The following is a 12,029-nucleotide window of genomic DNA, read 5'->3' as shown; positions in this document are numbered from 1 at the left end:
AAGCAAAGTGAGGACGTGCATCGAAACAGGGAGGAAAGATGGTGCAAAGGTAGTAGGAAATCTCAGTTGTATCCTGGTGGAGTCAGAATATGAGGGAGTGAGCTGGGAAAAAAGAATTTGGGTAGTCAAGTGTATGAATCTTGAAGTTTTGCATTCCTATTCAGACAGTATTCTTGAAGAGTGGCTTGGTTCAAACCTATAATAAAAGGAAGTTCAGTTCCTTGGATCTATTATTCTGTATTTTGGGGCAAGTTGTTTAATCAGTTTCCTCATCTGTCAGAGGGTAATTTTTATAGTTTCTAATTCGTAACTAAAGGGACTAAATAAGTGAATGTGTAAAGTCTTCAATAGTGCCTGGCACATGGTGAGCATTTAATAGGTGTTAGCTGTTACTGTTGTTAGTTCTCTAAGCCTTAGTTGGTGCCAGGGACTGTGGGAAAGACCTGAGGAATTGTTCCTGGGGCCAGTGACACTTCTTGAGAAGTCAGATGGTGCAATAGAATCCACTTTTGTTGAAAAATAAGGCCTAGTTACACGCCGGCCCATGCCACCCCCCATCCCCTCATGATGGCTTAATGACAAGCCCAGGTTTCTGTCCCTGCTATGAGTAGCTTTGTAATGGTGGTTTTACCTGAGGTTCCAAGGCTTCTGTGATTGATACCAAGGAGCAAATTAAGATCACATCCTGTGAATGTTGCTTAGAGGGCCTGAGATGTGTCTGTATAGGGACATTGGGAAATGGGCATGGAAAAAGCCAAATAGCCATTATCGCAGTCCTGGATTTCTGGGAATGTATGTGTAAATTATGTCAAGTCCTGGAACTCCCCAGGAATGACTTACAGTATCATTTTTTTAGATCTTTTTGGCTCCATTGTCACTTATAGATTGCCAACTCTTCATACTCCCTTAGATCAATAAGTTATTTTGTTATATTGATACAGACTGTGCACTTTAAAGCCTTTTTTGGATCTAAAGGAAACATTATTAAATACCATTGTGGTATTCTTAAATTCTCTAAAGAAGAGTCAGTATTATACCCAGTGTGAAATAAGATGTAGCAAAGCTCTTTTTACTCCATGCTCTCCATGCATTATCTAAAATGTTTTAGGCTTTATTCTACTATTAGAGGTCTGCTGCTGCTGCTGCTGCTGCTAAGTCACTTCAGTTGTGTCTGACTCTGTGTGACCCCACAGACGGCCGCCTACCAGACTCCCCCGTCCCTGGGACTCTCCAGGCAAGAACACTGGAGTGGGTTGCCATTTCCTTCTCCAAACATTAGAGCTCTAGGAGACTCCAAAAGAACAGTTGTCAAATGAAAGGTTGGATCCCGAGTTTAATATATATCTTTTGAAGGTTAGGATATTGATTTACTGGACAGTGTTAGAGTTTAAAAATACAATTCAGAGACTGTTGCGTAGGAAATTGATGAAATTGAGACATGATCGGCCAAGGTGGATGAAAACGCACTCAGGGCATTTAGCCAAGACTGTGAGAGTAGGAAGGACCTTGAGCCCATCTGTTATTTTTCTTTGGGTTGCATAAAGGCTGTTATTAAGATCGACAGGACTGAAGAGGTAAGTCCCTCTAACTATTGGAGTCTTACACCCTGGCAAAGGGTCATTGACAAGGAGGGCTTGTCATCTTAACTCCTTAGTGATTGGACTTTGGGATTATACAGAGGAGCCTGGTGGGCTCCAGTCCATGGGGTCACAAAGAGTCGGACACAACTGGCCGACTAAGCACAGCGCAGCACATTGAGGTTGTAGTCTGTTAATGTGCTCTTGTGTTAGGAAGCCCGCTGTAGAAATCAGGATGAGAGAGCAGGGTCTGTTTTGGTTAATTGTCACTTCATCTTCCTGCTGAATAGGATCCAATCCAGCTTATGAGGATATACAGAACTATTGGATATGTTTGAAATAAGTGAGCAAGAGGAGGTGGCGGCGGGGGGAAGGTAAGGGGTAGAGTGATTGATGAATTTTCTTAGAGAGTGAGCTACTTACATGTTGAGAGAGAATGAGAGAGATGGGGCAGTCTCTCCTCTTGACTGTCTAGGTAGCAAGTACAGCTCAGGAAAGCTGTTTTTGTAGCCCAGCACTGCAGTGGACCCTGTTCGGCCCTCTATTCCTCTTTTTTCTCCCACTCAGCACAGACAGAAAGACTGAATGGGCCACTTTTTTCTTTCTTTCTGGAAGTGCTTTAGAAACACATTGCTTTTTTCAAGAAAATGTTTATTTATTTATTTGCCGGTGCCGGGTCTTAGTTGCGGTATACAGGATCTAGCTCCCTGACCGAGGATTGAACCTGGGGCCCCTGCGTTGGGAACATGGAGTCTTAGCCACTGGACCACCAGGTAAGTCTCAGGAACATTAATTTCTCAGCTGCATAGTTATAAGCTATCAGACGGCACTGACTTCAGGAAATCCTCTGCTGTAAAGGACTTGGAGTATCTTGTTCTGTGTTATCACTTAAAAATAGACCCAGCACCTTTAAGAGCAGTTGAGCTGTTAGATAGCACTTTTATAAAAACTTAGGGCTCGGTCTCCATTTCTGTATTTTGGAGAAGTTTTTTATTTGTGAGCATACTGTTCAAAGATTTTCTCTTCAGTGATGCCTCTCTGTGCTTACCTTGAAGAGTTCCTATTCTTTTTACGTTTGTCTTACATGTATTCATCTTATACAGGTGATAGTCTCACCGCATTACACCATATCAGTGATTCTCTCTGTGTGTCTGCTAGGCTGTGAGTGTCTCACGGTTAGGGAAAGTTCTCAGTCATTTGTGTTTTACTGCAATCCTCAGGGCAAGATTTGACATGCCGTATAGAAAATATATGTAGTGGGTATGCCATAAATGTTGAGTGAATAAATGTTATCCCAATTTTAGAGCCTACATCCATTCTGGATATAGGTGAATATTCGAACTTAAACCCTAAAGCTGAAATGGGAATGCTGTGTTATTAGCAAATTTTGTGCCCTTTTTTTTTTCACTGGTTATGGAGCGGCTGCCTGCTGTGTTTCACGGTGATCACACACCTGCTACATTTGATCTCTTGTTGATAATGGGTAATGACAAGTGCCGTTGCTTCCAAGGTCATTTCTTTACCTTGGTTGAACGTAAGTGGGTTTTACGTTTTAAGATGCTGGCTATGGAAACTGGTGGCTCATGTTTATTATGTATATTCTGGGGCATTTACGTAATCCCAGTTTCTCTTTGGATCAAGTGCCACCTGTGTGCGTATGGATGTATACCGAGGAAATTTAATGGCAGTGGGCAGCCTTTGGCTGAGTCTTGAGTCTTCCCTTTTTTGTTGCAAAATTGTAATTTCTAAGTCCTTGTAGACCCTACATTATGCTTTTTCACCTCACAAGGAAAGATTTATTTTAAAAGTGTACAGATTACCGTTAATTTGGAAAATTTTAATAGTTTAACCAGTTTTTCCTGTTACATTTAGCTTAAAGTTTCCTTCCTGTTTTCTTTCTTTAGCTTTTTAATGCCTGAAAGTCATTCTAGACGAAAGAACAAAGAAACAAAGGTGGTTTGAGGAGTAAGTTTGTGAAATTTATTTTTTGGGGATGATGTTGTTAGAAGGACAGATTAAGAAACTTTTTTGCAATTTCTTTTTACTAGTTTTGAGATGAGATTAGACAGCGTAGTAAGACCACAGGCCTCTGCCCTCCTTCCTTTTTGCCCGAAGCACTTAGTACAGTGTTAGTTCAGTCTCTCAGTCGTGTCCGACTCTTGGCGACTCCATGGACTACAGCATGCCAGGCCTCCCTGTCCATCACCAACTCCCAGAGCTTACACAAACTCATGTCCATCGAGTTGGTGATGCCATCCAACCATCTCATCCTCCCCTTCTCCTCCTGCCTTCAATCTTTCCCAGCATCAGTGTCTTTTCAAATAAGTCAGTGCCTCACAGAAGGTGGCCAAAGTATTGGAGTTTCAGCTTCAACATCAGTCCTTCCAAAGAATATTCAGGACTGATTTCCTTTAAGATGGACTGGTTGGATCTCCTTGGAGTCCAAGTTACCCTCAAGAGTCTTCTCCAACACCACAGTTCAAAAGCTTCAATTCTTCAGCACTCAGCTTTCTTTATAGTCCAACTCTCACATCCATACATGACTACTGGAAAAACCATAGCTTTGACTAGATGGACCTTTGTTGGCAAAGTGATGTCTCTGCTTGTTAGTATGCTGTCTAGGTTGGTCATAGCTTTTCTACCAAGGAGCAAGCATCTTTTAATTTCATGGCTGCAGTCACCATCTGCAGTGATTTTGGAGCCCCCAAAAATATAACCTGTCACTGTTTCCATTGTTTCCCCATCTATTTCCCATGAAGTGATGGGACCAGATGCCATGATCTTCATTTTCTGAATGTTGAGTTTTAAGCCAACTTTTTCACTCTCTTCTTTCACTTTCATCAAGAGGCTCTTTAGTTCTTCTTCCTGCCATAAGGGTGGTGTCATCTGCGTATCTGAGGTTATTGATATTTCTTCTGGCCATCTTGATTCTAGCTTGTGCTTCATCCAGCTGGACATTTTGCATGATGTACTCTGTATATAAGGTAAATAAGTAGGGTGATGTACTCCTTTTCCAATTTGGAACCAGTCTGTTGTTCCATGTACAGTTCTAACTTGCTTCTTGACCTGCATACAGATTTCTCAGCAGGCAGGTCAGGTGGTCTGGTATTCCCATCTCTTGAAGAATTTCCCACAGTGTGTTGTCATCCACACAGTCAAAGGCTTTGGCACAGTCAGTAAAGAAGAAGTAGATGTTTTCCTGGAACTCTCTTGCTTTTTGCATGATCTAACGGATATTGGCAGTTTGATCTCTGCCTTGACTAGATGGACCTTTGTCAGTGAAATGTAAGGTCTAAAATTAAGGCCTAGTATTATTTATGCCTTGACATCTGGAGAAAACTGGGAAAGCCTCTCATGGCCCAATTCCTAAGTCTCCTTCCAAAAGTGCTCCTGTGGGTAGGGTCTCCTTGCCAGATAACCCTCTGGAACCCCAGCCAGCTGATATACTGGATTTTGTCCTGTGAAACCTGGAGCAAAGATACCTCTACAGACCTTGGGGAGAATAAATGGGTGGTGGTGTAAATTGTTTGTGATAACTTGTTATGGCAGCGATAGAAACCTGATGCAGGTGTTTATGGTTGAGTGTGTTTTCCTCTGTTTTATCTTATTTGAAAAATCTAGGGAGAGTCTAACCTTTTTGTTAACATGATTTGCAAGAAACAATCCACCCACCTAATGTTTCCATTTTGTAGGAAGCAGCCCTGGCTTTATCTAGGGGAGAAGGTCTGCTCTGTGTCTAACACACAGCGGAGCATTTGGATTGATTTTTACTCTATTTTAGTGAATCAATGTTTCCCTGAGAACCATTTATTTTTTTAACACCAAAGCCACATCTTTAGTCATTGTGGACTCCAAAACCGATTCACTGATTATGACCTCTTCTTCAAATACCTTACGTTAAAAGTAAGTTTTTCTAGACTTTCAAAAATTAAGACATGATAAGAGTGGGATGATGGACATTGTGTTATAAGTGGCTGCTGCTGCTGCTGCTAAGTTGCTTTAGTCGTGTCTGACTCTGTGCGACCCCATAGATGGCAGCCCACCAGGCTCCCCCGTCCCTGGGATTCTCCAGACAAGAACACTGGAGTGGGTTGCCATTTCCTTCTCCAGTGGGTGAAAGTGAAAAGTGAAAGTGAAGTCGCTCTTCGTGACCCCATAGACTGCAGCCTACCAGGCTCCTCCGTCCATGGGATTCGCCAGGCAAGAGTACTGGAGTGGGGTGCCATTGCCTTCTGCGGTTATAAGTTGCTGCCCATTTATATTGATGTGTCTCTGTGTTAGTTGCTCACTCATGTCCGACTCTTTGCAACCCCACTGACTGTAGCCCGCCAGGCTCTTCTGTCCATGGGATTCTCCAGGCAAGAATACTGGAGTCGGTTGCCATTTCCTTCTCCACGGGATCTTCCCGACCCAGGGATTGAACCCAGGTTTCCTTCACTGCAGGCAAATGCTTTACCATCTGAGCCACCAGGGAAGCATATATATTTGTCAAATATATAAGATGAGGAGAAGGCTTCTTTTTCTTTCAGTGATTTTATTTCACAAAGGTGATGGGTAATCAAATATGTTTATATTGGTTACCTTTTGAAAAAGTAGGAAAATTTGAAACAGCTCTGTGAGTGGCAAATTGTGAGGATTATGTATACATGAATAGAGTTAAGTATTGTGATAAAATCTGTAATAAAATGATTATAATACTCATTTAGGATGAGTGATTTTTATTATATATAAATAGGAATAAAAGGCAAGGGGATTATATAAAATATTATAATAACTATTTATAATTACTGGTCCTGTTACACACCAGAGTGAGCATTTCTGCCCTTAGTGAAGCGGCAGGAAAAGGGGTGCTGGGCCAAAAGGTTCTCTGAGGCTCCTTTTGTTGTTTGTTATTCCTGACCCAGGGTGATTAAGAGAGAGTGAATGTTTTCATTGTGAATGTTTTCCCTGGACAGACACAAGAGTGCTAGGAATAAAGTGGTTCAGGTTGGACTAGCTCCTGCCTCAATGCTATGAGAGTTTCCCCTTCTTCATCCAGTAACACGATAAAATGGAAACTGTGGAAACTGGTTAGCTTGGCCCTTGGAACCGCCAACATTTGGCAAGAAGAGTGGGGTAAAGGTTCCGCCTTGCCCGCTCCCCTGACTTAACAGGCACTGGGATCCCTTTGACTGTGTGCTTCTGTGGCAACTCGGAGCGCTTCCGCCCGCTTTGTACTTGGTTTGCTCCTCCTCTGCCCTTCCTCCAGATGAGGCAGAAGGTTTGTTTCTTTTCCTTTCAGTGATTTTATTTCAGAAGGGTGAGATGTAAAGGAAGGCCTCTCGACAGGGCCCCAAATTCTGCCAGTACTGTCTAAAATTCTGTCCTCCGAAGATTAATTTGAATTGATAAACAAGTATCTTAAGACTGGCTAATGATGCTTACCAAGAATGGCCATCACGCCTTAATGCTCATCATTGCTAGCACGTGTTGCCTACTCAGTGTGAGCCGGGGGCTCTGATAAAGCCTCTGCAGGGCGTAATTGACTTAATCCCCCCAGCGAGCCTATGCAGAAGGTGCAGAGAGAGACGCCCAGTGCTTGCGTGTGTGCTGAGTCTTCCGTCCTGTCCGGCTGTCTGCAGCTCTGTCAACTGTAGCCCACTAGGCCCCTCTGTCCATGGGATTCTCCAGGCGAGAAGACTGAAGTGGGTTGCCATGCTCTCCTCCAGGGGATCTTCCCAACCCAGGGATCAGACTCATGTCTCCTGAATTGGCTGCAGGTTCTTTACCCCTGGGCTTCCCTGATAGCTCAGTTGGTAAAGAATCCGCCTGCAGTGCAGGAGATCCCAGATCGATTCCTGGGTCAGGAAGATCCTCTGGAGAAAGGATAGGCTACCCACTCCAGTACTCAGGCTTCCCTTGTGGCTCAGCTGGTAAAGAATCCGCCTGCAATGTGGGAGACCTGGGTTCAGTCCCTGGATTGGGAAGATTCCCTGGAGAAGGGAAAGGCTACTTACTCTAGTGTTGTGGCCTGGAGAATTCCATGGACTGTATAGTCCATGGGGTCACAAAGAGTCGGACATGACTGAGTGACTCTCACAATTCTTTACCACTAGTGCCACCTGGGAAGCCCCAAGATGTCCAGCAACTGGTTCCAAGTTATATGGTGGTGAATGAGGGGAAAGAGGGTGGAATCCAGATAGGTCTGCTCTGGGACTTGAACCCTCACCCACTGAACTGGGCCTCCTCTCCTGGATATGATTTGATTAGACTGCTTTCTTCCTTACACCTGGCAGAGATGCTTGTCAGGGATGGGACTGGAAATGAACAGAGAAAATTTTAGGGAGAGACATGTCTGTAGGGGAGTTGCTGTGCGGATGCTGGAAAGAGATTTGGGTGGCATTCTCTGCAGCCAAAGACTGTAAGAAACTCACTCATTATCATCTTGATGTTGCTGATCTTATAACCAACATGAGAATTCAACTAAGAACCCAATATGTACTGTTTCTTTTCTCTCCCAACACTGACGTCATTTCTCTTTTAATGTTCTAGCAGCAGAAAATGCTTATGTATGTTTGTGTGTATATATCATAAATCAAATGTTTTACTTATTATTTAAATGTAATTAAAAAAATAACACTTTGCAAATATTCTTGAAGAGAAGGCCAATGAAATGCAACTAATTTCTGCAATTACTCTTTTCTTCCTCACACCAGTATTGGCTGGATCCTGCGAAAACCCTGTCTGAACACAAAGAACTGATCAACAGTAGGTATTTGATTTTAATTTTGTTGAAATTTGAAAATGATGTAACGTCCATGATTAGATGAGTGCAGAAATAGTCTGTAAGACCACAGGTGTGAATATTGTCACTTGAGTGCCAGAGTATGGAAATGGGTGCTTATACATTGCTCAGTCTCTCGAGACTCTGATTAGATTGTGTGGATAGGGACTCTGAGGAGATGTGAGTATTGAATTTTGCTTCCGGGGGGCACCTGGCCTGGACTTCTGTCTGTGATTTTTCCATTGCTTTTGAAATTTCACCTTCAGATAGAAAAAGCAGAGAGACACTGATTTGAAAAGCAAGTAGGCATTGTATATATTAAAGTGCTTGAGTTTCTTGGGTTAAAGAGTGGTATTGCCGTTCACATTATTTACTCAGTCAATAATTAAGGAGTGCCCTCATAACCTGAAAGATTGCTATGAATTCAGAAAGGATCCATCTATTTTGGTTTTGACTTTATCAATATGACTCTACTAATTGACTCAGAAGTCTAATTAATGTTATATTCATTAACATTAATTTTCATAACTCAAATTTTAATTTATAAATGTACACATGCCACACACTTGCAGCCCTTAAGTATGTAGAAGAGTAGTTATTTTTAAATCATCTTTATTATTAAAATTATTAGTAAAATGTATAACATAAGATGTACTATGTTAACCATTTTGGAGTGTACAGTTCAGCAGCATTAAATACACTCATATTGGTTTGTAGCTAGCCATCACAAGTAACCATCTCTGAAACTTTTTTGTCGTCCCAAACTGAAACCATATCATTAAACTATTTTGCTGAATTACTGCTGATAAGACCTAGAGGATTCTTCTGGCCTTTCTTACCCCATTCTGAGTCTGTACTTTTCCTGTGTATTGATTCATTCCTTGGGGTAAAATGGGTCACATGGTGCTCTATGAACCCCATGGGCAGGAACAGAGCTGTGCCTCAGGAAGGAATTGGGAACTAAGAGCTGCAAAATTGTCAGGAACTCAGCAGGTATCATTTCTCTGAACATCAGCATCATTTTTGTTTCTCTCTGTGGTCTGGCTCTTTTTGCCCCTCCATGTCTGTGGTGGAAACCTCCTCCAGTTTCCAAGTTATACCTCTAGCCACAAGCAGAGGCGAACTGGCTGTCTCTGAATTGCAACTCCAAACCCTTGGGAGGGTATTTGGCCAGTTTGCATTAGTAGCTCACTTCAGTCCACTCAGCTGTGTCTAGGCTTTTCCAAGGTCAGTACAAACACAGTTGGTAGGGGGCCTGCATTCTGGATGAGAATGGGCAACAGGTTTCAGAGATGGGGCTGGTGGCCTATGAGATGAGAAAGCACCCTCAAAAATATATACCTTAGACATCAAGTTCTGCCTCTTCAGCCTATGCAAGAGTAAGTCCTAATCAGAAAGGGTTTGCGACCTGCCATGGATGAGAAGCTGCTCTATATTGGAGGGATGACCAAAGCCCTGACCATCTGACTTCTCATTCCACGTGCTTCCTGAGTGGGCAAACTGCCCACTGAGAGCTGCGAGGAAGCAGGAGGCTCATGTGATTAGATGTGAATGCAGATGACTTCCATAAGCTGTCCTGAAACGAGTGGTAGATGCTCCAGTTTAACACGTCTCATCCCTCAGGATCTAGAAATCAGCACTTTTCCAAAAGATTCAGGTAGCATAATAAATCCAGTAAATTCTTGTCCATTTCAACCACTTACTTAAAAAATACTAGTTCAAAAATTAGAAGAATTTTAGTATTTTAAAGCAGATTTCTATGCAAATGTGGAGAAAAATGTAAATCATTTTATTTAAAGTATATTATCCAAGTGTTCCTTTAAGAGCATTTGAATTATCTATTTCTTTACATGGTATAAAATATTGTTTAATATCTATAATCTGTAATGCAGTTACAGTTTTTAACTGCATTTCTTAATGCAGTTATAACTTTCTCATCTTAAATAAATGTCATCCTGTCAAAAATTTGATGTACAGGAAGAATAAAACACAGATATTACAACTGAATGGAGAAGTAAATGGCAACCCACTCCAGTATTCTTGCCTGGGGAGTCCCATGGGCAGAGGAGCAGCCCTGGACATGACTGAAGCGACTTAGCAGCAGCATAACAATTGAATAATGCATAATTTTTTTATTTTATAAGATAGTTTGAAAATTAATGAAGGAGAATGCCTCTCACATCTCCCAACAGATGTCAGAAGGAATATCTGTAAAAATGACAGAATATTTTCTGGTCACCAGAATTCTCATTGGTAAATTTTGATTTAGATATCCTGAGCTAAAGGAAGGCTATTATCATTAAAGGCCTTGAAATCAGTCTTCACAAAAGGTAGATTAGAGGATTTCCAGTTTCTGGCTTCTATTTTGCTAGAGTAAAACATTATTAACTTACTTTACATAAATGATTTCTTAAAGATAGACCTGGAAAGATCAAGATAAAAATCTAGGAATTTGCTTCATTGGCACCTGATTTTTATAGTCAGCTTTAGATTAAGAAGCTGAAAAATACCTGTGCAGACATATCCTTGCTCCAGAATTTCCATCTCTTTAGCCTTCAGTTGATGTACAAAACAGTGATGTGTGTATGAAGTATTTAACCTTACTCTGAAGTTGTATGATTTTTTTCCCTGAGAGCCTGTATGCAATAGTTGGCAGCAAGCACTAAACTCTAGGTATTAGCAAATGTGGTTCTCACTTTTGGGATCTTGGGTGAGTTGCTTTACCTCCTTGGAGCTTTTCCTGCCTTACATATGTTACCAGATGCTTGCTGGGACTCAAGTGTTAAGGAAACATTTTTGAACATTATCAGATACAATCAAATAGTAACTTGTATATTTGGACATAAGACATTTTATATGTAAGTGGATAAAGGAGGGCTGATTTTGGCCAAAAGTCCTTAGAGAAAATTAGTCCAAACTGAATGTTTTTAACTTTATGTTTTTCAAACTTCTGCTTAACTGCTTATCACCAAACACATTTGAACTGGCTAGGCTTGGCATGGCAACCCACTCCAGTGTTCTTGCCTGGAGAATCCCAGGGACGGGGGAGCCTGGTGGGCTGCCGTCTATGGGGTCGCACAGAGTCGGACATGACTGAAGCGACTTAGCAGAGGCAGCAGGCTTGGTCAATAGTGTGGAATCTGTCATGTTCTGGGAAATAAAAGCAGCTCTGGAGTCTGGACAAGGCCTTCTTCCTTTTGAACACCATGTCAGCAGCATCTGTGCTCCTCACATCCCCAGATATGTGAACCCTTGTGGCCCTGCATGCACAGGCAGACCCACCTGCTCAGTAACACAGAGCTTGATTGACACAGGCAGATGAGCGGAGGATGGACTTCCTGTTCTTCTGAATATTTAATAATCGGTGCCTCCTTGACATCTGTGTTCAGGGGTGAAGTTATACTTGTCAGACATAAAAACACAGTGATTAAGTAAACATAGAAATTGAACATATGGAATCAACTCTGGGGATAAATTATAACAAAGTTTCTTTTAAAATTTAGTTTCTCAAGAAGCTCTAGCATAAGGAGGGTGTTATACAGGAAAGCGTAGGCTAGGGGAGAGAGGTAGGACCCTCGTGTTGGTTGTCTTTTGTGTGCCATAGCATATGTGTCATAATAATAATAAATAATCACATCACTTATATATTATAAATGTATTATGACTTTGTTACCTGTTGTTCTATATAA

The 12,029-nt window shown here is 41.7% G+C and overlaps 1 protein-coding gene across 2 annotated transcripts in view; it reads left to right on the top strand.

The window, feature by feature from the left end:
* The window catches only part of LOC120852622 (band 4.1-like protein 4A), a 288,931-nt gene that overhangs the window by 140,417 nt on the left and 136,485 nt on the right, over window positions 1-12,029 (top strand). For both annotated transcript variants that reach the window (XM_040225954.1, XM_040225953.1), the window contains exon 4: window positions 8,273-8,324. In XM_040225954.1, coding sequence (XP_040081888.1) covers window positions 8,273-8,324 — 52 coding nt within the window. The remainder of the gene's footprint in view (window positions 1-8,272; window positions 8,325-12,029) is intronic.

Source organism: Oryx dammah, unplaced genomic scaffold (genome assembly GCF_014754425.2).
Source record: "Oryx dammah isolate SB20612 unplaced genomic scaffold, SCBI_Odam_1.1 HiC_scaffold_26, whole genome shotgun sequence".
NCBI classification, from domain to species: domain Eukaryota; kingdom Metazoa; phylum Chordata; class Mammalia; order Artiodactyla; family Bovidae; genus Oryx; species Oryx dammah.
The sequence above is the reverse complement of the archived record's forward strand: the minus strand, read 5'-3'. Positions and strand labels throughout refer to the sequence as shown.